Below are 26,920 nucleotides of genomic sequence, written 5' to 3' on the forward strand. Positions count from 1 at the left end.
TCTCAGTAGTTTACTTTGACTCCTGAGCAACTTATGGAACTTTAATGACAAGGTGACCAGGTTTGCCAGCTAGTTATAAGACCATATGATATAGGAGCAGAAGTAAACCATTTGACCCATTGAGTCTTCTGTGCCATTCAATCATGGGCTGATCCAATTCTTCCAGTCATCCCTACTCCCCTGCCTTCTCCCCATACCCTTTGATGTCCTGGATAATCAAGAACCTATCTATCTCTGTCTTAAATGCACCCAATGACTTGGCCTCCACAGCCGCTTGTGGCAACAAATTTCACAGATTTACCACCCTCTGACTAATTTTTTCGCATCTCTGTTCCAAATGGACGTCCTTCAATCCTGAAGTCGTGCCCTCTTGTCCTAGACTCCCCTACCATGGGAAATAACTTTGCCATATCTGCTCAGGCCTTTTGTATTATGGTATCAGTGAAGGAAGATGATGTAGTAAGTTGGAGAAATTTAAGATTGAAATCTCCAAGTGCAGTTACCTGAAAGGTGAATCAGATTAAAAGATGGGGCTGAAAAATACGCCAGAAACAGACTCTTGCAGAGTTCCTGGGAGATTGTAGTGATGTGGTTTACAGAGAAAGAGACCCAATGCGATGAAAGAATTTGAAATAAGAAAATTTTAAAGTTTCAGTGTAGTCAGACAAAGAGCTTTTGTAGTTTGCTGAGCATATTGGCTGTAGCTGAATGGAGTTAGTGTGAATGCCTCCTGTAAATACAATAGAACATTATAACATTACAGGTCCTTGATGTTGTGCTGACCTTTTAACCTACTCTAAGATCAATCTAACCCTCCCCTCCCACATAGTCCTAAATTTTCCTATGATCTATGTGACTATATAAGAGTTTCTTAAATGCTCCTAATGTACCTGCCTCTACCACCCACCCCTGGCAGGGCGTTCCACGCACACTCCTTTTTGTACAAAATGCAGTTTAGGATTCTGAGAGAGGTGTTACTTTGAACAGTGCGTTTCTCCCCCCCCCCCCCCCACACACACACACACCACCAAGATCTCTACATGCCAAAAATCCTCTTGTATTAATTTCAGGAAGCCTTGCAGAAAATCCGACAGAAGAACACCATGAGGCGTGAGGTGACAGTAGAACTGAGCAGTCAAGGTTTCTGGAAGACTGGTTTGCGATCTGATGTCTGCCAGGTAAGCAGTGCCTCGACTGAAGTGAATGGCTTACTTGGCATTGTAGGCACTGAATTTCTCTGCGTGATGCTTTTGAGCATCTTTAAGTGATTAAGGTTTCCAGAAGAAAGCTGCAGAATTATCAGACCATGAAATCAGCTTTGTCCCTCCATTTGTTCAAGGCTGATTTATCGTGTCTCTCTTTCTTCATGTACCTTTGTTTTCTTAGACATAAGAAATCAATGAATCTCTCTTAAAAAAATTTAACTACCTTTTAAGCAATTGGGTTTTTAATTTCACTTGCCTTTTATGTGGAAAATCCTTGTACTCTGAAGGTTTTGCCTCCTAGTTGTGTATTCCAGTTTCTGTGCAGCCGCTTGTGTTGAATCCTTTTTGAATTTTTAAATACTCTGATAAAATTCTTACTTACTCTTCTAAACTCGGTGTGTTTATAAGAGTGACTGAAAATTGTCTTCCTTATTTTCATTCTTTCAATCCTGATATTCTTTAAATGCTTCTGAATTTGTGCATTTCCATCTCCTAATCCATGCTGCAGTTTGATGCCAATATTGATGGGATTCTCTGCAATTAAAGCACCACTACAATCTTCTGGGGTTGGCACCAACACGCTTTTCTTTTTTTGACTGCCTTTTTGCACCTGCTTCTGGTAATTAATGTGCATGTTCACCTCCAACCTTTCTCTATTACAGCTGTTTGTTTGTCAAAATTAGAAAAGATGTATTCTGATATCTGTCTTATCTTTCTATAATCTCTATCGATATATCTATCTTTCTTACTCTCACTCTGTTTCCCTTTTTCCCTCCCCCTTTCTGTCCCCCTTTTCTCCCACCCTTTCTCCCCTGTATCTCCCCCTTTCTCTCTCCCCTTCCTCTCCCCTTCTTCTCTCCCTTCCTCTCCCTCTTCTCTTCCCCAGACCCTCTTCCCCTCCACATTCGCCTCTCCCTTTCCTCTCCCCGCACTTCTTCTCTCCCCTCACCCTCTCCCCAGAACTTACTCTACCCCACTCCACATCCTTGCCACTCTTCTTTTCCCCTTCTCCCCCACTTTTCCTCCTCCCTTCCCTTTTCCCTCCCTCCTTTTAACTTTCTTTCTCTCTCTCACCCTCACCCTCACCTTCACTCTCTTCCCTCCTCTCCTGTCCCCAGCATATTCCATCTGCTGCACTTTACCTTACTTCCATGATCTGTATCATTAATTTTAACGTTTGCTAACTATGCCTTTGGACAGCATTATCTGTAGCTCTGTTCTTTAATTTCTGTGATTGAATTGTACGTGAAACGTTAACCGCGCTATTCTTTGAGAATTGTCACTTTTGCCACTCACCAACCGCTGAAGGTTTTCAACCAGTTATCTGCCCTGTTTGCTTTTGAATACAAAATGTTAAGAAAAAGAGAGAACAATGCTGGCCTCATGCTCTTTCAGTTTTTGCAAATGTTCTTGTTTTTCTTTTAATCTTATTAAGTTACCTCAATGTTCTAATAGTCAATATTTATAGATGCTCCCTGTATTACTGACGTGCACTATAAAAGGCCTAACCGTGTTTGTAAGGCATGGCCCATGTTTCACCAAGACATTTGTGATCAGATCGGAATTCACAGCTTTACTTTTTCTTATGATGTACGCCACTAACTTGTACGGAATCGACTGCGGCATCCTCAATCATGTTTCTTGGATTCGGGATATTCTGAAGAATGATAATGTACTCTCCTTCAAAGCTCACCCACCACTAGAGGATTATAGAGATTTGCAATGTATGATTTGAACATCTTGAAATATTTAAGTGATGAAATTACAGTTCACATAAATAAAATTAGTTTAATTAAAGCAAGATCACTTGCTGATGAGTAATAATGGTTTCATACACCATTAAAAACTCATTTAGACGTTGTATGATGAACCAGGACTTGTAAATTCACGTCAATGCTATTGGTTTTCCTTGATTGCATTGGAGATAGCTGTCACCAGTAGTGCGTGTGCAGGAGCATTGAATCATTGGCAGCAACTTTGAGATTACTGCATTTAACTATATTTGCATAGGATATCATTTGTTTCTGTCAGTTTTACAGGATCATCATGGCAAACACTGATAGTATTGTCATTATCCCCACTCTAAAATCTGGATTAGAGTTAATGCTAGGTGTCTTATCGAAATTTTCAGATTTTTCCACTTACTAGAAAACATAGAAACATAGAAAACCTACAGCACAATACAGGTCCTTCGGCCCACAAAGCTGTGCCGAACATGTCCTTAGCTGAGAAATTATTATGTTTGAGGACTGTGTTGCTTTGCATAGAGTGCTATGCAATCAGGATGTCTTTCCAACAGAATTACTTTGATATTATATAAGTTTAAGTCCTTTACTGAGCAGAATTATGTCTCTGCATGGGAGCATTTGAAAATTATAAGGATATGTCTGCACAATTTCTTAAATTAGGGTGCCATGAAATGTAGTGATTAGCGTGACTCTATTACAGCTCAGAGTATTCCAGAGTTCAGAGTTCAATTCAGGCACCGTCTATAAGGAGTATGTACGTTCTCCCTGTGAACCGCGTGGGCTTTCTCTGGGTACCCCGGTTTCCTCCCACAGTCTAAAGAACTACCAGTTAGCTTGTAAATTGTCCTGTGATTAGGCCAGTGTTAAATAGGTGGGTTGCTGGGCTGTGTGACTTGTGCCTGAAAGGCCTGTTCCTCACTGTATCTCTAAGTAAATAACATTAATGAGTAATTAATAACAATCACTCAGAACTGTCTGAATTATGATGCAAATCAAATGGCTGCTTATATTTTAATTAAGTGAGTCGGACATTAATCAATATAATTTTATTTAAGCAATAGCCAGGAGGAAGGTGAGAATTTTTTTGAGGAGGTTCAGTCAAGGGCTTCCCTTTCTGACAGTACAGGTGGATTTTCTGGTAATTTCTGTGATTTAACTCTCTTTTAAGCTCATTTTTGTCACTGGAGCCCAGACGTGCAGATATAACGATCGTAGGGGCCGTGGCTAATTGGTACTTGGCAACACGGGAACTAATTATATTTGCTGCGCTATTGTTCTCACCTTGGCTGAGAGCACCTTATCAGCACAGCTTAGAAGCTGACCACTGAATCTTCAAGGATTCAGTTGTTTGATGCACGGGTTTGTGAAAATGAAAGGCTTGCAATCATATAGAGCCCAGAACAGTTCATTGACAGCAAATGTTTTCTGAGTGTAGAAATTGTTTTGTAGGAAACAGAAGAGGTTTTTATGTGCCAGTTTTCCTCCCATTGTCCCCCACCCTCTTAATATTGACTCCAACAAGGTACAGTGGTAGAAATGACAAAAATCTGAACCCAGGCTGTCTGGTGTCAACTGGGCAACGCTGATAAAAAATGGAGTCAAGGCAGTTGGGCACGGTAGGAGCAGTTGACCATTTGCTGGAGGAGCTTAAGGAGGACGTCATTTTACAATGTAACATTAGAGCTGCACTCAGCTGGGAGCCAGTGTATGCTGATAAGCACGACACAAATGCATGAAGGGGATCGGTGTGTCGGGATACAGAGTGTCAGGTGAGCTTAAGCTTGTTGAATATTGAGCTTGGAAATCATCCTGTGCTGGAGTATAATGACATTTCAGAGTCCCATCTACCGGAAAGTGAACTAAAGATGAGCAAAGGAAACTGCACCCTGGTACAGCACAGGAGCAGGGCTTTCCATCTGCGATGTTGTGTTGAACTAATAAAGATAATAATGCTTAATTATATTAGTATCTTCTGTGTGCACATGATCCGTATCCCTCTATTCTCTGCATATTTATGTGCCTATCCTAGATCCACTTAAGTGCCTATTTATCTATTGTGTCTTCCTCCCCAACAACTCCTGGCAGTGCATTTAAAGCACTCACCACTCTGTGTTAAAAAAAAATAATAAATTTGCCCTGCACTTCTCATTGATCACATTTCTTCTCCATGCTGATGTTTGGCCCGAACAACAACTGAACCTCTTGACCATGTCTGCATGCTTTTATGCATTGAGTGGCTGCCACCTGATTAGATATTTGCATTAATGAGCAGGTGTAAAGGTGTACCTAAGCAAATAGCCTCTGAGTAAGCAGCCCGATGAACAGATGGAAGGGTCAACGAACTTTACAAACCAATAGAATAGATTGGCGAGATTGCCTCCTCCTGAGCTCGAGATATTTATGATTATTGGCATGTGGATTGTGTGTGTGTGTTTCATATAATGATACCCAGACAAACATGTTTGAGTTGATTTTTTATTTACTTAGAGATGCAGCGCGGAATAGACCCTTCCGGTCCAACAAGCCACACCACCCAGCAACCACCGATTAACACTAGCCTAGTCGCTGGACAACTTAACTGCTGGAAGTGAACTCCGAGCTCCAGAGGGCCCCGAGCTTTAATAGCGTCGTACTAACTGCTGCACTACCGTGGCGCCATTCCTCTTAACTAGCGGAACATCTTAACAGCATTGTGCATACAAAGGAGATCTTCTGACAACAATAGGTTAAAACAAATAGGATGGAACAGCCTTGAAAACAAGCTGGTTCCTAGTGTTTAACTTGGTCTGTTTCGCACATGAGCACAAATTAATGGAAGCACCTCAAGTGGGCCAGCATGGTTAAAAGAGAAACCGTCATTGCTGTCAAAGCACTTACCATGTTATCTTGTTTCTTCCAGCATGCCATGATGTTGCCAGTATTGACACACCATATCCGATACCATCAGTGTCTTATGCACTTGGATAAGCTGATTGGTTACACCTTTAAAGAACGCTGTTTACTACAGGTAAGTATACTTTATCCCATCTTTTCCCCACTGTAGAAATTTACTAGCAGACCTATGTCTTCTGGGGTTCATATTTTTGAGTGGGGCACAGAATTAAGGTCAGAAAACAGTCAACTGCTTCCCTGTTTGGTTTGGTGAGATTGCGGTGTGGGTGTAAAATGGGTGCACTGTGCAAAATTCCCTTGTCCAACATTCTAACTGTTGTCCCTTGTCACCCAAAAAAGCATGGCGATGGTCTTACATTGGAGAGCACATGACAAATGCGCTGTTTTGTCTGTTTTAGTGTAAGCTAGCATTTTTAAAGCTTGAGCCTGTAGTAAGAGCCAAGACAGGTTATAAACTATTTGAAGGTTTCCCAATTACTGGAGAAAGCATTCCATTTTATCTCAACAGAGAATCAATTAGCATTGGAAGGGTTGTGGGGATTTCAATGTGCTGCCCTACTTGACCCCCTGTTTTCTCTGTGGAATATGTTGAGCGCATTCAGTAGATTTGTTGTAATATTGTGAAGATGTGTTCATTCTTTACTCTTTCTCTCACTTCAGTGGTGTCTTTAATGTTGAAAAGACTTGTGACCCACCATTTTTATCATGTACTGAAAGGTGTGACCTTTCCGTTAGGAGCTAGTCCCTTTGCCATAGACGATTTGTATTCTGCATTGGAATTTGGCGGGTCAGCTGAACTATCTCTTCATGTGCTGGCGCCTTTTTGTCAGTTATTTCCAGTTACTTCTGCTTCAGCAGTACTGTTGAGACTGAAGATTCAAATAAAAGGAAATTCTGTTCTCTCTTCCCATTTCCCTGGTCTTTAAATCTTAATATTCCATGAATACAGAATGAAAGAATTATAGTTACTGCTATCCTGCTTTTAATAGGGAATGGTGGCGGAAGAATTACATTGCAAGCGCTGTTGCCTCTAAACTGCCCGAGCGCACAGCCACAGAGTAACTGAAATGCTCCCGCGCACATAATCTTTGTTGCCACGCAGCTAGAATTGTCTTTTATACAATGTTTAAATTAAATTAAAGTACCGGGCAGTTTTCAGGGCATGTAAAACTTTCCTGTTCAGAGCAATGGTTGGTCCATGCAGCTGTAAAAGAAATTAGAAGAAACATTGGCTACAGGCCTGGTGCACTAATGCACCAAAGACACAAGCTCAAATCCCACTGCTGCACTGGGAGAATAGGAATTTAGTTGGTTATTTCAAAAATAACTGAAATGAAAAGCTGGTATACAACAGGAATTCTGCAGATGCTGGAAATTCAAGCAACGCACATCAAAGTTGCTGGTGAACGCAGCAGGCCAGGCAGCATCTCTAGGAAGAGGTGCAGTCGACGTTTCAGGCCGAGACCCTTCGTCAGGCCAAGGGTCTCGGCCTGAAACGTCGACTGCACCTTTTCCTAGAGATGCTGCCTGGCCTGCTGCGTTCACCAGCAACTTTGATGTGTGTTGCTTGAAAAGCTGGTATAATTTGTTAAGCCTGTATTTTCCAAGAATAAGGTTCTGCAGATGCGGAAAATCTGAAACAAAAGCAAAGTATGTTAAAAGAGTTCATGACCTGAAATAGTAACTGCTTCTCCCACCTTATCCACCAACAATTAATTTTTTCTTCATAAAAATCAGTCTAAATCAAGGCCCCTTTGGGGATGTGTGCTGTACCTCACCTGATTGACGTAAAACATGGAGCAGTGCGGTTAACTCAACCATACACAGTGCGGTTAACTTAACCACACACAAGAAGAGTCAACTTTCTCGCCAGCTGAACTGAGCTGTTTAACAAAGGCAGTGCCTTGCTACCATTTGGGATAAGGCATGGTAGTCAATATCCTACTCGGGACTTTGGCTTCCACACGTTAGCTAAAAGGTCTAAATCTTTGGCAGGTTTATATTGTGCGGATACTTCAGCCCCCCCATTGAGGAAACATGAGGGCAACATTATTTTACATAAGGTGTTGAACTAAGCCCGCTTTTGTCCTTTCACCTTGATGCTAAAGATCCTGTGGCTCTGCTCTGAATAAGTGCATGAAGATGCTATTTCTTCATCGTCCATATACTTGTTCAGAAGAGTTCCACAGAATCTGAATGTTTTGCAGTCTAAAATTGTTCTCATTACAGAAGAAATGATAAATTAATTAGTTCATTACACCTCTGATGGTATTAGTCGAATATAAATTTGTATATTTTTAATGATTGCGCATTACATTGCATATATCTTTACATTTGAAGACCAGAGCCATTTTGAATGTGTTTATTCATCGAATGTTTAAATTGAAGTCAAATTCTTGAATGATGGAATTTGAAATCATGTACTCTGCTTTATTATCCCAGACCTCTGAATTAGTTGTCCAATAAATACCATTAAACTGTTGTGACCAATTTGCCGTCAGGTAGTAGCTGACAGATAAAGAACTTGAGTGAATCAGAGAGAGCACTAGTAGTCGTTAAGGCATTGACATTTTATGGAAAATCGGTCGTTAAAGTTAGCTCGCTGAAAGCATCTGCATCTTTGATATATTCTTAGCTTGCCATGACCCATCCAAGCCACCATCTGAATTTTGGAATGAATCCGGACCATGCGAGAAACTCTTTGTCAAATTGTGGTATCCGGCAGCCCAAATACGGAGACAGGAAGGTTCACCACATGTACATGAGGAAGAAAGGTGAGTAGGAACCTCCTCACAATGGTGGTTGAGTTTGCGATTTGGAGGAGAGTTTGCAAGCTTTTTTAATTTCCAGTCATCATCGTGGTTGGTTGGAATGTCCAGGAGGAGAGCTGCTCCTGAATATCCAATGCCTTCAATGTGATGAGTGCATTTGGAACTCTTTGAAACCCCTTCTGGTGGGCAAAGTTCCAGATAGGGGTTGCAAACCTGCACATTTAAGTAAGATTATGAATTGTGGCTTTCTGGGTAAAGTGGCTCAAAACATAGAATCTGTGATAGAAATTCTGGACTCTTTGGAAATAAAAACAAAGCTCCTCCTCATCAGTTGTGGTATCACTTGCTGCGGCAAACCACACACACTGATGATAGGCTTTGGGAACTTGTGTGGAAATTGGGCTAGAGAGCGCTATATAGTGTCGCACAGTGGACCTCATCTGTTGTATTAATATTCTCCTTCCCTAGATTAGGTGTTTCAAAGCCACTTTGTACTCCATTATCTTGTGTATATATAGAAGAAAATCTATATCCATGGCCTATCTTTTTCTCTGCATTCTACACCCTTCACCTGATTTTTCCAGCCCTACGACTCTGAGGACTCCATACTCCTTCAAGTGTGCCCTCTGTCATGTCCTCAAATATAATCACTCCATCATTAGCACTGTTTTTCAGCTGTCAAGTTCTGGAACCTTTGACCTATCTAGTCTTCCATTTCTCCTTAAATCTTATCTCTCTGAGAAAGATATTGGTCATTTGCTTGAACAGATTCTTTTCTGGTTTGGAATCAAATTTTGTTCAGCAACACCACTGCAAAACACCTTGATTAAATGAATGATGTAAGTCCAAGTTGTTAATATGATTTTTCATTGGGTTGCCTTTATGTGTGGGCCTCCACCACATTCGCTGTTGCTATGTTCCTTTTTAACAGGCATAAACACCTTAATAAATATCATGTCACGCCTTGGCCAAGATGATCCGGCTCCGTCAAGGTATGTGTTTGATTTTTATCGTTTTTTTTTCTTCAGCCAAAGCACACACCCCCTTCTCACCACACACCCAGAGTTATATGTACATGTGTAACCTGAAGTTGGCATGAATGAGCACGCAGTGTGCTCTTCAAATCTGATAGATTTGAATTCTTAAGCAGATCCCTGGCTGCTGCCATTGTTTAATTGTCAAAGGTAAAAGAAAGTCCGACTGTTAAAGAGTGAGTAAATAGTAAATCTTTGTCAGCCAGAGCTCAGTTTGTAGTTGTCACCCCTTATAAGTCAGATAAAGACACTTCGAAAGAGCACAGTCAAGAAATATTTTTCTTAGGTACGAAGAAGGGAAAGTCTCTTAATTGTCCTGGCTAATGTTTTCTCCATCCACCCTCCTAAAAAATAGTTGATAGTTTAGTCATTAGGGCTTTTTACATTAGAACATGGGTTCAACTCCAAAATGACTTAATTGATTATGAAAGCCTTTGTGGTGCTGCAGTGCTATCTACATGTAATTCCTGAAGTTATTTTGTGGTTGTTCAGCGAGCATCTTGTAGTAATTGAAAATACTACAAATTTGGTTGATGTGCCCTTTAATGTTGCATTAAGGAATTTTGTGTGCCTTTTAAGAAAAGTGTTTTGCAGAAGATACAAAATACTTCAAGGCCTACTGTAAAATATTAGACCAGCTGCTTAACCGGTAAATAGAAATGACTAACAATGAAACCTAGTGTATTTCAGAATGTTAACACAAGAGCTTGCAGGTGTTAGAGTCTGGATAGACATAGACATAGAAATCTACAGCACGTTACAGGCCCTTCGGCCCACAATGTTGTGCCGATCATGTAACCTACTCTAGAAACTGCCCAGAATTTATATTAAAAAAAAAAGAAATCCAGCTGTTAAATGGTAGCTCCGGGAGGCAAAGGGATAGTCAGCTGTCAGGTTGAGAGCCTGTGTCAGGACGGAGAGTGTAGAGGGAAGGTAGTCAGTATAAAAAGGTGAGAGGGAGATATGGATACAGGAGGGATGATGGGCAGATGGAACAAGATTTGGAGGAGTTAGAAAGGGTAGACCAGGGAGGATGAAGAAACCCAAGTGGCTTTTCGTATGGATGATGGGCAGATAGAACCAGGTGGGGGAAAGTGACTGATCTAGGTAGTGTGGAGCAGGGTGGGAACGGAGAAGGAGAACAGAAATAGAAGCAAGTAAACTAGTAGGAATGGAAAAGGAGTACGGGATGTGGGGTACTTTAATTTTGAAAATTTAATGTCTGTACCATTGAGCTGCAGTCTACCAAATGGAATTGCTATAAACCTACTGTCTATACCACTATAAAGCCACTGATTCTCACAGCTGTCTTGCCTACAGCTCCTGCCAACCTGCCTCTGTAGAGGCGCCATTCCTTTCTCTTAGTTTCTCTGCCTCTACTGCACCAGTTTTCCAGATGACGTGTTTCATTCCGGGAATTCTGAAATGTCTGTTTTCAACATACTCGGCTTTCCCTTCATCATAGTTGATTCAAAGTTTCAAAGGTACAATTTAATGTTAGATATACAACGTACATCCTGAAATGCATTTTCCTCGCAACCATCCACAAAAACAGAGGAGTGCCCCAAAGAGTGAATGACACAGTTATATGTTAAAACCCTAAAGTCCGCCCCCCCCCAGCTCCCTCCTGCCGCGCGTAAATGGCAGCGAGGAACAACCCCCCTCCCTCCACCGGCAGAAAAGAAGCAAGTGTTGACACCGCCACGGAATACTCAAGCGTGAGCAAAGCAATAGCAAAGACACAGGACTTACAGTTACCCCAAAGACTTCGCATTTTACCCGGTATTCGACATACAGCAGGCTTTCTCTCTCCCTAACAAGGGAGAAGGAGGTGCCTCCATTTTCCCTGCAAGCGGGGAGACATAACAATCATCTCGCAGGTTTACAATGTTAGAAGTCCGTTATGTCGCTTTTTTCGAGCTCTGTGCCTGAAGATCGCAAAGATCCTGGGTCTCCAGGCACACAGCAGATATCCCGACTCCCCCAACGACACAAAGGTCTCCTGTTGTGACATTGACCCTCGATCTGCCCGTCTCCAGAGCCCCAAGATCCTAGGCTTCTGAATCCGAGCCGGACTCTTAGGCCGAGCCTTTGTCGTGCCGAACAACAGCCAGTTATGGAACCCTGAGAGCGGATCCTGTTTCCGCAAAGAACGGTAGTCAGCATGTAACTCCAGGTTAGGGTCTTCAAAAGAACCCTGAAAGGGAAAAATAAAGATATTAAAGATGGAAATAGAGCTGTTTCCAAAGATGCAAGCAAAGGAGTTGCCATTAGGTGCCATTAACCGTCCTAAGTTCCGCCTTCCTAGCATTTCCTCCATTTCTCACACACCTACGATCACATCCCCCTTCCTGACACGGAACAGGGATGGAGTTCTCTTTTTCCTCATTTTTCACTCTCCTGGCCTCCATATCCTTTGCCATTTCCACCTGCTGTATCAGCATTACTCCACCAGTCACATGTTCCTCTCTCCACACCTTTCTGCTTTTGACAGAGCTCATTTTCTTATTGATTGCTTGGTCCTTCCATTTGTTCCCTGGCACTTTTCCCTTAACCACAGCAGCTGCAACACTTGTTCCTATAGAATCATCTATAGACTAAACCAGTCCAGAGATTCATGTGCACCACCTCCAAAGTGATCTCAGTGTGCCCCCTTCAACATTGGCGAGACCAGTGACCATTTTATGTGCTCGGCCTGCAGCAGCCATTTTGAGCTTCCAATTGCATTTCATTTCAGCTCGTCTTCCCATTCCCACAAAGAACTGTAAATCATCAGCTTCACCACTACCGTGATTAGAGCACACACAAACTAGAACAACAACTCCTTATAATCCACTTGGATAGTCTGCAACTCAATTGTATGAACATTGTATTCTCCAGTTTTAGGTAAGCCTTACCTCTATGTTTTCCACTCCTAGAAGGTCTACCAGGTTTCTCATCCTGTGTTTGCCTTGATCTTCCTCAGACACCATTCCCACCCCACCCCCAGCCCAGATTACCTAGATACATACTCAAATGGTTCCATCTTCCACCACAGTTCTATCCACCTGGATTTCTGCTCCCTTGTCCTACCCTCCATATCCCCTTAGCCATCTAGTTCCATATGGCCAATGTCCCTCCCTTAAGTGGTTGCACTGATTATCGTCTAGCCTCCATCTCTCCCTCTCCCACCTGGCTCTATCTGATATTATCCCACTCCTCACTTGGCCCCACCTGACACTTACTAGCTCCACCTCACCCCTCTCACTCACCACTGTACACTGGCTTTCTTCCCTCCTTATGATTGGTCTCGAACAAAATCTTCAACCATACTTTTGCCTGCACAGATGCTACACGCCCACTGGCTTCCTCCAGCAGTTTTTTTTAAATCTCTGTATGTTTTTATTGTAGTTTAATTTAGGCAGACATTTCGACTCTTCAGACACACTTTTCCAATCTAAGCTCTTTGGTTTCTGCACAGCCCCTATGTAGACGGACAGGACTGTACCCATGAAATATATCAGATGTCTTTCTGTGCAACCTGAGCTGCTGGTTCAAAGAGTGAACAATAGACTGGATAATTGCTATAAGATTATTAAGACAAAGGAACAGAATTGGCTATTCAGCCCACTGAGTCTGCTCTACCATACCATCGTGGCTGGTTTACTTTTCCCCTTAACCCCATTCTTCTGTCCTCTCCCCATAACCTTTGACACCCTTACTAAACAAGAACCTATTTACCTCCACCTGAAGTATACCCAGTCAATCGGCCTCCACTGTCATCTGTGGCAATGAATTCTACAGGTTCACCACCCTGTGGCTTAGAAATTCCTCCTCATCTCTGTTCTAAAGGGATGTACATGCTTGAATTCTGAAGCTGTGCCTTATGATCCTAGATTCCCCCACTACAGGAAAATTTTCTCCACTTCTACTCTACCTAGGCCTCTCTAAGTATCAGCATGCGTTTACAATATAAACAGCATTATTAAGTGTGGTTTAAAGTGTTTACAGTACAGTAATAGAGGGGAGTGAGAGGGGGCTAACTAGTAGGATGTACTGACATGGGAGAGGATCCAAAAGAGGAATATGAGAATGAACCCTGGAATGAAAGGGTTAACGTATGATTATACAAATGCTTTCCTATCATCAGCATGGTACTCTCACCTCAACATCAACCTTGTTGAACACAGCTTATATACTCACTTTTAAAGACTAAACAACTTAAGTTCTCATTACTATTTAGTTACTTACTATTATTACTGTTATTACTTGTTTCGTTTTGTATTTGCTCAATTTGTCAGTTATTGCATGTAGTTTTGCATTGATTCCATTGTACTTCTTTGTTCTACTGTGAATGCCTGCAAGAAAATGAGTCTCAGGGTAGTATTTGGTGAGATAAGACCATGAGATAGGAGCACAATTAGGGCTTTTGGAAATTGAATATTGCAAGGCCTAGGTAGAGTGGGTATGGAGAGGATGTCTCCTATAGGGGCTGAGTTTTGGACCTGAGGATACAGAAGGACAGCTGTGGAGGCCAAGTCATTGAGTGTATTTAAAATGGAGGTTGATAGGTTCTTGATTAGTTAGGGCATCAGGGGTCACAGGGAAAAAGCAGGAGAATATATTTGTGAGGGATAATAAAATAGAATAACAGAGCAGACTCGATGGGCTGAGTGGCCTAATTCTACTCCTATCTTTTATGGTCTTATGAATGTGCGTGCTATGGGATTTGCAGGGCTTTTCTTCAGGACCACAGTATCTGGAAAAGGCAGCTGTACACTTCGTTGTGGGTATGGGATAACCCAATTTTCTGATTTCTATTGAATCCTGGTGTGAGCTGGGACTTGCAATTCCTCTCGTTTGGATTGCTATTTTTATTCGTGTTTTAAATCAAAAATTCATCCTTTCCACCTCCTCGATCCCCTGTTCCCAGATAAGTTCTGTATAAGGTTTGTACACTGATGCCCCTTGTCTGAGAGTCACAGTTATGTTGGGTTTGACTTGGTAGAAGAGGAAAGAACATGCTTGAAAGTTAAGATCAATCAGGACATATAAATTAAATTAAGTCTACTTGTTTAAAGGATGATAAATTTCTTTCCTTAAAGGTTGCTGGTAAACCTAGTGGGGTTTCACAGCATTTGGATGGTTTTGTTGTCAGTTTAACTGAGCTACAGCACTTCCGTGCCCTCCCCACTCCCAGTTTATTTAATTGAATAAATTTTGATGTTCTGTGATTATTTGCCCGTTGGTAATTGGTAATCATACAAATTACCCCTCCACTTTGTTTGCAGGATGTACTGAGGCGTTTTATATTGCTTTACCAATTAGTGAATATTGAGGCCTTGTAGCAATGGGAAATGCCTAATTGCAGTCCCACGAAAGTTTTGGATCCAGCTTAGAGACAAACGATTTATCTCGTGACAATGAATCAAAGTCATGATAATATTTACAGAAATTAACATTTAAGTAGCTCTCAAATTGACTCCTTTTGTATTTCTAATGTTAGCGTGATGCTGATTTAACACTTCCCTTCTGCTTCAGAGTTTTACTGCCAGCTGCCAGTTAAAACAGCCACCAAGCCAGTGAGGAAATGCGTATGTGTTTGTGTGGAGCTCTGTTCTTGATTGCAGAGTAAACTTTATTCTGCCAACTTTCACCCTTACCCTCCAATGGAGCTTTTAAAAGATGCCTTTGATTTAGCAAATGGTAATGATGCAGCCATCATCCCTACTGGGATATAACTTATTAAGATAGTTTGATTGCATTCAATAGTCATGCCTGTATATTTCAATGAAATGAAATTGATTTTGATTTATAAGGCCAGACAACTGAATTTCTAATTAATTGTAAATTTTATAATGTTTTAAATTAGTAGCTATATTACAATCATTTACTTTCATCTTTCTGAAGGATTAACCACAACGAACGACTAGAATTTTTGGGAGATGCAGTGGTTGAATTTTTAACAAGGTACGAGCTTAATGTCCATACATTTGTCATAAGTTTGTAGTAGTTTTAATTTTTAATATTGTTATCCATTTTTAATGAATGCATGTAGCAAAAAGCAGTGGAAACTTAGTGCAGAGTGCCAAGACATGATAGGTTGGGGTGTTGATTTCATGCTCTTACCCAATGGACAATCAGTCTCCAACACAGTGTCAGCTGGGAGAACATGGTAAGAATGGAAGCCCTGTGGAAAGGAAGAGAAGGTCAGTCTAAGGGTCAATGGGAATAAGTTCCAAAATCCAGCTGATTCCTAGTCAAGGCCAGTGTTATGTGGGGGAATGTCAACGAAGTGAATAATCTTGATGTTCACTATTGCTAGCATTTGTATTTTATTTTCACATTTCATATTTTCATAGAACGCATCATGAGAGTCTGTGTTGGCTCCCTGAGCAACCTCACCAACTTCATACTTCAAGTTGTTTCCTTGTAATCTGTTTTCTCTCACATATGCATCACCTCTCTGTGATTCTCCTGCCAACCAACCACCTACATTAAGTGGTGATTTACATCAGTCAATTAACCATCCAGAAACTTGTGTGCAAACTGGAATGTGCTGTTATGGGGAAGATACGTGAGTTGTACAATTGTTAGCTGATGTCAGGAATGAACTCTGGTTGCTGAGTTCTATGACAGCAGCACTACTTACAATGATACTCATGTGCATTTTAGACTTCCTTCCTAAACTTTAGACTCCTTACCATTCTGGGTAGTCCTGGGTAGGTCTGTGGTCTAGTGTAGTTTTGTGTTGTTTTACGTAGTTCAGTGTAGTTTTTGTAGCACCATGGTCCTGAAAAACGTCGTCTCGTTTTTACTGTGTACTGGTACCAGCAGTTATGGTTGAAATGACAATAAAAAGTGACTTGACTTGACTTCTGTAAGGCATTATTTAAAATCTACCATATGGTATAACCTAAGGTTATAGACCCCTGCAGTAGTTAGCTTAGTCATATTTGATAGTATTTCTATGATTTGCTCTGGGATGTTAGATTTGAATAGGAAGTATTCACAATTATGAAATATTAGTAGAATTCCTGTGGAAGAGAAGTATTTCAGAAATGTTAATCATTATTGAATTAATTAAGGACGTTGTGGGCATGCTATGTTGGTGCTGAAATGTGTGGTGACACTTGCACACTACCCCAAGCAGAGCCTTAGATTGTGTAGGTTGTTAATACAAACAGCTCATTTCACTGTATGTTTCATTGTACCTGTGATAAATAATTGTAACTGAATCTGAAGATTTGCATTTGTGATATTCCAAATAACAGATTCGAAGGCACGGTTATTTGTTCTCTTGTTGCTGATGGTGTATGTGAAATAATAGCAATAACTCTCGTACCCCACATTGTGCATTTGAAGTTTGGGAGCAGAGTTTATTTAGTGCTAGCAGCAGAGACAGCTTTACTATTATTATGTATTTTGAAGGAACTGAAATCAAGTGTGAAGCTTAGCTGCTGCAGGAAACATTTTATCGAATGCATCCTGTTTACGTTCCCTTTGTTTGCTTTCAGTGTCCACTTGTACTTTCTATTCCCGAATCTGGAAGAAGGTGGGTTAGCTACGTACCGCACTGCGATTGTGCAGAACCAACACCTTGCTATGTTGGCCAAGGTCAGTATTGTGATTTGCACAAGGTTCTTAGTGATTTTATTTTACTGCACACTTCTTTCTCCCCGCAAAGCCTTGTAATTGTTTCTGCTAATGTTGAATGAGCGAGCAGGAAGAGTAATGCTTGAGCTCCATAGTAGTCCTTCAGACTGAGGATCATTTCAACTAAATGGGAATTTGCACAATATGAGGAGAGCCAGAGGAGTTGGCCTCGGTGCCCTGAGCCGTCTCAGCCATTCAGTAAGGTCATGACTGAATGATGGCATCACTTTCCTTTTTCCACCTGAACTCTTGTGTCTCTGGAAATGTATTGATCTGGGTGATGGATGATCCTGGTTCGTGACCCATTAATGTCCTAGTGATCCTGTAAACAATGCCGAAATTAAAAATATCATCTAGCCATTGATGTACCCCGTGTTTAAATTTTGGCAGCATTTGAGAAGCACTTCGCTGCCTGTTAAATGCTTTGTGTTGCTGTAAAGTAGTATTGAAATTCAGTTTTATTTAAATCTATTAAATTGTTTGCTTTGATCATGGCTGATGACCATGAATTAATTATTATAATGAAGTTAGAAATAAGGGAGCGTGAGTAAAGCATTAGAACAAAAGGCAAAACTTCTTGGGAAGGAATTGTTGTGAGGTTTAGGTTTAGCATATTTATAGCCCATCATGAAATGCTCTGTGTAAGTAGGATGTTCCTTGATTTGCTGCTCACCTTCTACAATAAAGTGGTCTATTTCAGAGGTCCAAAAGCAACCATTACATGCAAGGCTAAGTGCACATTTTGGTCAGAATGGGCAGCACTCTCAATTTCTCTCTCCTGGTTCATGGAATTTCTTCAGCAACCTAACAGCATTCTTCATTATTCCCCAGAAATCAAGTGCAACTGAATGCATTTTTTTTTGTATTCACAGGCTGCTGTGTTGTGATTTGATCTCATGACCTTTTGGGTTGCTATTGCTGTGCCAGAAACACTGCCAGTTCTTAATGGATGCGCTTTTGGAATAAATGTATTGATTTTGATTTTGATTTCTTCTTATAGAAACTCGAATTGGATCGTTTTATGCTGTACGCCCATGGACCTGACCTCTGCAGGGAATCAGATCTACGTCATGCCATGGCTAATTGCTTTGAAGCCCTAATGGGTAATTTTGAAAGAGTTGTACCATTCAACAGAGCAGTGTGTGAACACTGAGGTTAGAGCTGCAGCTTAGCCTAAAGAATTCAATTGCAACATGACCTTTAGGGTCATTGTTGATGTGTTCCTTGCATGATCAAATCAGCTGTCTCCTGTATATCGCAAGGTTGCTATGAAATTATACTTAGCTTAGCCATGCAGGGAAGTTGTTGTTCCTCTCCACGCCTCGTGGTGCATCAGGCAGCAACCTTGCCACTTCTTCAGCATTTGTCTACTTTTTATGAGGCTGAGTTGCTAGCTCGACACCCAACCCAGCATGGGTGGAATATGTGCGAGGGGCTGACCAGAACCCGGGACCACTAGCCTCAAAGTGTGGTGCAGATGCCACTAAACCACAGGTTCACCAGTTTTTCCCATACCCTCCCCAGTCCATCACCCTACACCATGAAAAGTGTTGGCGCATGGCCAAGTGGTTAAGGTGTTGGACCAGTGATCTGAAGGTCGCGAGTTCGAGCCTCAGCTGAGGCAGCATGTTGTCTCCTTGGGCAAGGCACTTAACCACACATTGCTCCTGAATGTTTATAGCCCAGCGGCGGCAGTTGGTGCAGTATGGACAAGACGAGACAAAAGCCTATGCCATAAGAAAGCTGTAGTTAAACTGTGGAACAATAATGTTACAGCCTCATCTCTGAGCAACAGTGCATTAAAATCTAGTTCTGCTGTGGATTTCTGGAACTGATGAATGTACTGTTAGGCGTAGAAATTTATGAGTTAGATTTTCATTAGCTCTGCAATATAAAACAGGATTACTGGAAACAATTGCCAGCTTACGCAGCACCTGTGGAAAAAGAAACATAACACTGGACAACAATTTTTTTCAAAAGTGTTGCTTGCTCAGAAATTTTTTTGTCTATGATAGACCACTTGATGCAGAACATAAGGATAATTTCAGACTACTCGTATCACCTAGGAATTTGGAGAAACATGAAATTAACTTTTATTGAATGTAATGATTTAATTGCATGATGTTGCTGAGACTTTGCAATAGTTCAACTAAGCTAAAAATGTTTTGTTGATGATTTTCATTTGTATTCAGTGTCTGAAGCTTCTGGCTTAAGTGTCCAACAATAATCAGCCAGCATTGATAGATTTAAATTAGCCTGATACCGTTTCTCCAGGACCACCATCCTCAGCGCTGATAGCACTAGAATTTGCAGGGAAGAAATCTAAATGGGAACACAGAAAGTGAGTCTTTAATGACATGTTGTGCTTCATGGTTTTGTATGGTTGAAGCATGTTCTCAGCACTCTGCATGCAGTTTGGTGCTCTGCAGTTGCCAAGAGATTTTTCAACAGCATCCTGGAATGTCTGCCATGCAGTTTACTTTGGTCCCACTCGAAGTTCTTAGAATCGCCTGTCACGATGTCCTGTTTGATTTGTAGACCAACAAAAATGCCTTCATTAATCTTGGCATCAGCTTTTCTGACTTGAATTATGAATTGAAATAATAAATATAGGCAACTTCAAACAAATGATGAGCGATAGGGAAATTCTATGGTGATTTTCTTTATCAGCAGCCCAGTATTTAGGAAGCAAAATCTTTGTTGTCTAGTGTAGTTAATGATTCAGGTCGAAACTGAATCTTCACAGTTTAATGTGAACTGCTTATTTTACTGCTGTTTCTGCCTGATCTGCCAATCAGGGTTTCCAGCATTTCATGATTTTGTTTCAGATTTTCAGCATCCGCAGTTTTATTTATCCACAAGCCACAGTCCACCATCAAAGATCCTCACCGCCCAGGCCATGCTCTTTTTTTGCTGCTGCCATCAGGTAAAAGGTACAAGTGCCTTAGGACTCGCACTACCAGGTTCAAGAACAGTTCCTACCTCTCAACCATCAAGGCTCTTGAACAAAAGAGGGTAACTATCCACTCATCTATTGAGATGTCCCCTCAGCCAATGACCTCACGTTAGGAACTTTATCTTGTTATTTCGTGCTCTCGCTTATTTATTGCTATTTACTTACAGGTTTATTTGCATTTGTGCAGTTTGTTGTCTTTTGTGCTGTTGCTCTTTCATTGACCCTGTTTACAGTTAATAATCTATAGCAGGGGTAGACAACCTTAAGCCAAGTGATTTTCTAGCATGTGTTATTCATTAATCTGTGGCAAAACATAACTAGATGATTTTAAATGTATAATTCCCATATTTCAAGTTTTTTATGGCATTTATCTGACCCACCGTCCTCTCATTAATATGCGATCCGGCCCACAGAGGCAAAAAGGTTGCCGACTCCGATCTATAGATTTACTGAGTATACTCACAGGAGAAAGAACCTCAGGGTTGTATGTGGTGACATACTCTGATATGTACTCTGATAATGAATTTCACTTTGAACTTTGGAAGCTTACAATGGTCAAAAGATTTATAGGACATTTATTCACAATTTCCCAGTCACCATTTTTCGTTAGCCTAGATCTTTGCTATGGTTGAGGACTTCCATTATTGATCAAGGAGAACTTAGACAACTGAACGAGGTATTCCTAAACATTCACAAAACTGATATTTACCTGTATGGTGGATATTATTGAGAACATATGTTAACCTTGATACAAATATGTAACAACTTAAAACTTTGGTTAGCCCTGCATTTGGAGTATTCAGGTTATTCCTTTACAGGAAGGGTATGAAGGCTTTGGAGTTGGTGCAGAAGAGGTTTATCAGGATGCTGCCTGGATTAGAGAGTAGTAACTATAAGGAGAGACTGGATGAACTTCGGTTGATTTATCTTGAGCGTCAAATGCTGAAGAGATATCTGATTATGTTTTATAAAATTATGACAGAAAAAAAGATGGAGTAACAACCTCAAAGCTTTTTTCCCAGTGTAGTACCAGAAGACTTGATGTAAAGCAAAGTTTTTTGCTGTGTCTTGGTACATAGGATGATATACAGGTGAACAGGAGAAAATTTAAGGGAGATGCGCAGGGCACATCTTTTGTTTGTAAAGAAAGTAGTTATTACCTGGAACAGGCTATTCCAGGTAATGGTGGAATAGGTAGGATAGTTGTTTTTAAAGGGCTTTTAGGTAGGTACATGTACAGGCAGAAGGGATTTGTTTTATTTGTCATTATGAATGGTGCAAGCACTATGTGCTGAAGACCCTGTACCTGTCCTATACTGTATTTTTCTCATTCAAAGACTTACTCCTTGGCTTCTGCTGATGCCTCATGGATTCCTACAATACCCAGAATGTGAAAATGGATTGGATAGTTGTCCACAATGTGCCGTGTTGGCTGAATTTCTTTCCACATAAGTCTGTAGATCTGCTCTTTATCTTCTGTATTGTATAATCTGTTTAGATTTACTGTGGATCAGCTAAAGTGACACTACATATGTCTACTGGTGAGAGAAGTGTGATGAACACAATAATGATACCAGGAGGCCATTCTACACACAGTTAATTACTTCTGGCAAGAAAGCAATTAGTGGGAACAATGTGTTTTTACTCAGATTTTACTTTTAAGAAAAGGAAGTGTTTGTATTTTAGTTTGAAAAAGAATAAAAATACCAGTGGTTGTCTTCCACTTTTCATTATTCACTCATGAGATGTGCGGATAGACAATCCTTATTTATCCAAATAAGCTGAGTAACTCCCTTAGTCATTTGAAAGGACAGTTCCGATTTCAACCATTGTTATCAATGGATCTGGAGTCAAGTGAGCAGCTGATCTAGTAAGTGTGGCAAAACTCCTTCCTTTAAGGACAGTGAACCAAGGTTTTACAACAGCCCTAAAAGTTTCATTGTCTTTCTTTCTTTTTAAATCTTTTTATTAGTTTTTTCAAAATTATAAACTCAATAACAAAGTTGGTACAAAGAGATTGGAAAAATGTTCATCAGCATATATAAAATGAATTTTAAGTAACATAGGAATAAAAGACTTCCAAACTCATAATGAGATTAAACATTGACAAAGAAATAAAAAGAAAAAAAATATATATAAACAAAAAAACCCCAAAAGAAAAAGAGAAAAAAACCCCCCAAAAAAGGGCAAAACTGGGCTAGACCAACAACTTGTATCAGACACGATCAATAATGTCGTTAACTCCGCTCCTCTCATCATATAATTTTAGAAAAAAGATTCGGAAAGGTCAGATTATATCATATGAAAATGTTGCATAAAAGGTTTCCAAGTATCTTCAAATTTAACTGAAGGGTCAAAAATATCACTTCTAATTTTTTCTAAATTTAAACTTAATATGGTTTGAGAAAACCATTGGAATGTAGTTGGAGGATTAGTTTCCTTCCAGTTCAACAAAATAGATCTTCTTGCCTTTAAAGTAACAAAAGCTATCATTCAAGAGGCTGAAGAAGACAAAGATCTGTGTTCTACCATTGGCAATCCAAAGATTGCCGTAATAGGATGGGGTTTTAAATCAAAGCATAGAACTGTTGAAATAATATCAAAAATGGCTTTCCAATATTTTTCCAAAAGAGGACAGGGCCAAAACATACGAGTTAAAGAAGCCATTTCAGAGTGCCATCTATCACAAGTAGGGTTTATACGGGAATAAAAACGAGCTAGTTTATCTTTGGACATATGAGTTCTGTGTACTATAAATTGTATTAAAGTATGTTTAGCACATATAGAAGAAGTACTAACTAATTGAAAAATTTTATCCCATTTCTCTGTAGGTAGGGAAAGTTGAAGTTCCCTTTCCCATTCATTTTTAATTTTATCAGATATATCTGGCTGTAATTTCATAATTATATCATAAATTGTTGCTATTAATCCCTTCTGCAAAGGATTAAAACCTAACATTTTATCAAAAATGCCAGAAGGATTTGAAGTCGGAAAGGTAGGCAACATAGTATTTAAAAAATTTCTTATTTGTAAGTATCTAAAAAAATGGGATCTAGGCAAATCAAATTTCTCAGATAACTGCTCAAAAGACATAAAGCAGTTATCCAGAAATAGATCACGAAAACATATTATACCTTTCGTTTTCCATATCAAAAAGGCTTGGTCCATTACCGAGGGTTGGAAAAAGAAATTAGATATAATAGGGCTTGATAACATAAATTCATTCAGGCCAAAAAATTTATGAAATTGAAACCATATTCGCAATGTATGTTTAACTGTAGGGTTGAAAATTTGTTTATTCAATTTAGATAATGCAAAAGGCAGTGAAGTTCCTAAAATGGAAGCTAAAGAAAACCCTTGTACAGAATGGCCTTCAAGGTTTGCCCTAAAGTTTCATTGTCATTATTATCAAAACCATTATGTTGCAGATTTAGATAACGAGTGTGATTTAAAATTGCCAACAAATGGCACAGTAGCACAGTTGCTAGCACAACACTTTTAACAGTCCAGGAGACCCGGGTTCAATTCCCACTGCTGTCTTTAAAGAGTTCGTACGTTCTCCCCATGACTCTGTGGGTTTCCTCAGGGTGCTCCAGTTTCCCTCCACAGTCCAAAGACGTACTGGTTGGTAGGTTAATTGCTTGTTGTAAATTGCCCCATGATTAGGCTAGTGTTAAATCAGGGGTTGCTCAGAGGTGTGGCTCAAAGCCCTTGAAGGGCTGTAACTCAATAAATAAATTAAAGGTAAATAACTCATTAGGATTCAAATGTCTCTTTCCAAAATTCACTGAGACAGTAATTTAACCTTTTCTCCACTATTTTCTTGATCTTTGCCAGGAACATTAAAGAACATTTTAAAAGGCATGGCCTGTGAGAACTAAATGCCATGGAGTCAGTCATTGGATTGAGCTGTGCAGTTGGCTGAAGCAGTTTAGGATGCTCCTCCCACCAACTTTCCTGTCGGAATTTAGGGAGATCTGATCGGCAAGACCCTTGGGTAATCTGGTTTAATCATGAGACTAAATTGTGTTCTACCCTGTTAGGTGAACTGTGCAAACACTCATTGTGCAAAGCAAATTAGTAATGTTTATGCAATTGACAGAAGTTATTTTGCATTGGTGTCAGATCTTGGGACCCTTCTCTCTCCGGCTGCCTCAAGACAAGGAGGTCAAAGCAGTAGCTTCTGACTCCTTTGCCCTATGTGTATGCATTTTAAATGAATGTAGAATGACTGTGTACATTTGCATTATCATCTGTGCAAGAATTTAAGTGAAATGTCACTCACTGGGCTTTCATGCTGGTTGTATTTTATTGATATGTGAGGGACAGTTTTTGGGACTGAAAAGAAACATTTAGAAAAGGTGAATCTGAGATTATGGCCAAGTTTGCGGATGATACAAAGGTAGGTGGAGGGGCAGGTAGTGTTGAGGAAACAGGGAGTCTGCAAAGAACTTGGGCAGATTAGAAGAATGGGCAAGTAAGTGACAAATGAAATACAGTCTAGGGAAGTGTACGGTCATGCACTTTGGTAGAAGGAATAAAGGTGTAGACTATTCTAAATGGGGACAAAATTCAAAAATCAGAAGCGCAAAGGTGCATGGGAGTCTTTGTGTTCAATTCCCAAAAGGCTAACTTGCAGGTTCAAAGGTTTCGAAGGTTGAACCTGTAATAAGAAAGGCAAATGCAATGTTGGCATTTATTTTGAGAGGACCAGAGCTTAAAAGCAAGGATGTAATGCTGAGACTTTAGAAGGCATTGGTCAGACCTTATTGGAGTGTTGTAAGCAGTTCTGGGCCCCTTATCTCAGAAACGATGTGGTGGCAATGGAAAGGGTCCAGAGGAGGTTCACGAAAATCATCCCGGGAATGAAAGGGTTGGTGTATGAGGAACGTTTGATGGCTCTGGGCCTGTACTCGCTGGAGTTCAGAGGAATGAGATGGGATCTCATTGAAATCTATCAAATATTGTAAGGTCTAGATGGAGTGGGTGTGAAGGAGATGTTTCCTATAATGTGGTAGTCCAGCACCAGAGAGCACAGCTTCACAATAGAAGGACACTCCCTTTAGAACAGGAATGAGGGGGAATTTCTTTAGCCAGAGAGTGGTGACTCTGTAGAATTCATTCCCTCAGATGGCTGTGGAGGCCAAGTCATTGGTTATATTTAAAGCAGAGGTTAGTAGGTTCTTTATTAGTAAGGGCGCTAAACGTTCTGGAGAAGAAGACAGGAGAATGGGATTGAGAGGAATAATAAATCAGCCATGATCAAATGCAGAGTAGTCTCGATGGGCCGAAGGGCCTGTTTCTGCCCCTATGTCTTATTGCACTTATTGTACTGTAAGTGCAAACGTTGATGACAGAAGGGGCAGAATGCTTAAAGATGTGCTGAACCTTTTTGCTGCATATTCTTTAATATACATTTGCTTGGAAGACTGGCATTTATTGACCCTTCATGATGACTGCTCAGGAGGTAGTGATGGCTGCTTGTGTAGTTCTGCGATCTCTTTGTGGTGCAGATGCTCTGGAGTGCTGCTTGAAGTTTCAGGATTTAAACCAAGTAGTGATGAGGGGACAGCAATTAATTGGGGGACTGCTTCATTGAGCACCACCACTCCATCTGCCAAAAGCGGGACCTCCTGGTGGCCAAACAGTTTAGTTCTGATTCCCATTCCTGTACTGACATGTTGGTCCAAGGCCACCTTTTGTGCCAAGATGAAGCCACCGTCAGGGTGGAGGAGCAACATCTTATATTCCGTCTGGGTAGCCTCCAACCTGATGTCATGAATATTGGTTTCTCCTTTCGGTAAAAAAAAATTCCCTCCCCATCTCCTCTTCTATTCCCCACTCTGGTCTCTTACCTGTTCTCACCTGGCTGTCACTTTCCCCAGGCTCCTCTCCTCCTTACCTTTCTCGTCAGGTCCACTCTCCTCTCCTATCAGATTCCTTCCTCTCCAGCCCTTTTTACCTTTCCTACTCACCTGGCTTCACCTATCACCTTCTAGCTATCCTCCTTCCCCTCACCCACACTTTTTTATTCTGCCATCTTCCCCCCTTCCTTCCCATTCCTGATAAAGGGTCTCGGCCTGAAACGTTGACTGTTTATTCATTTCCACAGATGCTATCTAACCTGCTGAGTTCCTCCAGCATTTTGTGTGTGTTGCTTTGGATTTCCATGTTCAGATAGTGTGCAATTGGAAGGACAGTGCAGGTGGTAACTTGCTTTGCACCTGTTGCCCTTATCCTTTACAGGATGTGGACATCACTGGTCCTTCACCATCAGTAATAGCCTCTGGCGAAAGTGGAAGCAGGCTGCCACTTTCAATTATTGCATTCCAGCTGGTGAAATAACTGTCAGAGGGGCTACTGCTTTGATATCATTAAACTATTTCTGATCACGGTTAAGATTCTGATGTATTTCACTGAGCACCCATCCGATATAATATTCTTTCTTATCATTTGTGTGTTTTGATCTCCTGTGCTGACGTGTATACTGTTGTGTCCTTTTAACCACCAACGTAGACATCGAGAGTTATTCCAATAACGTTACCTGCTGAGATTAACTGTGATTATTGAACACTGGTTTCGGCTTGGCCATCTTTGTTCTCTGCATCGACTTGTTATCCTCCCCACACAGATTTACAAAGTAGTACACCACCTTTTCCATCTACACTTGCATCCACCT

At 40.7% G+C, this 26,920-nt stretch overlaps 1 protein-coding gene across 1 annotated transcript in view; it reads left to right on the forward strand.

The window, feature by feature from the left end:
- The window catches only part of drosha (drosha ribonuclease III), a 168,906-nt gene that overhangs the window by 67,242 nt on the left and 74,744 nt on the right, over positions 1 to 26,920 (forward strand). The window contains exons 16-22 of the mRNA XM_063069658.1: positions 1,071 to 1,178; positions 5,853 to 5,960; positions 8,481 to 8,619; positions 9,548 to 9,608; positions 15,540 to 15,599; positions 17,147 to 17,246; positions 18,286 to 18,388. Coding sequence (XP_062925728.1) covers positions 1,071 to 1,178; positions 5,853 to 5,960; positions 8,481 to 8,619; positions 9,548 to 9,608; positions 15,540 to 15,599; positions 17,147 to 17,246; positions 18,286 to 18,388 — 679 coding nt within the window. The remainder of the gene's footprint in view (positions 1 to 1,070; positions 1,179 to 5,852; positions 5,961 to 8,480; positions 8,620 to 9,547; positions 9,609 to 15,539; positions 15,600 to 17,146; positions 17,247 to 18,285; positions 18,389 to 26,920) is intronic.

Source organism: Mobula hypostoma, chromosome 17 (assembly GCF_963921235.1).
Source record: "Mobula hypostoma chromosome 17, sMobHyp1.1, whole genome shotgun sequence".
NCBI lineage: Eukaryota > Metazoa > Chordata > Chondrichthyes > Myliobatiformes > Myliobatidae > Mobula > Mobula hypostoma.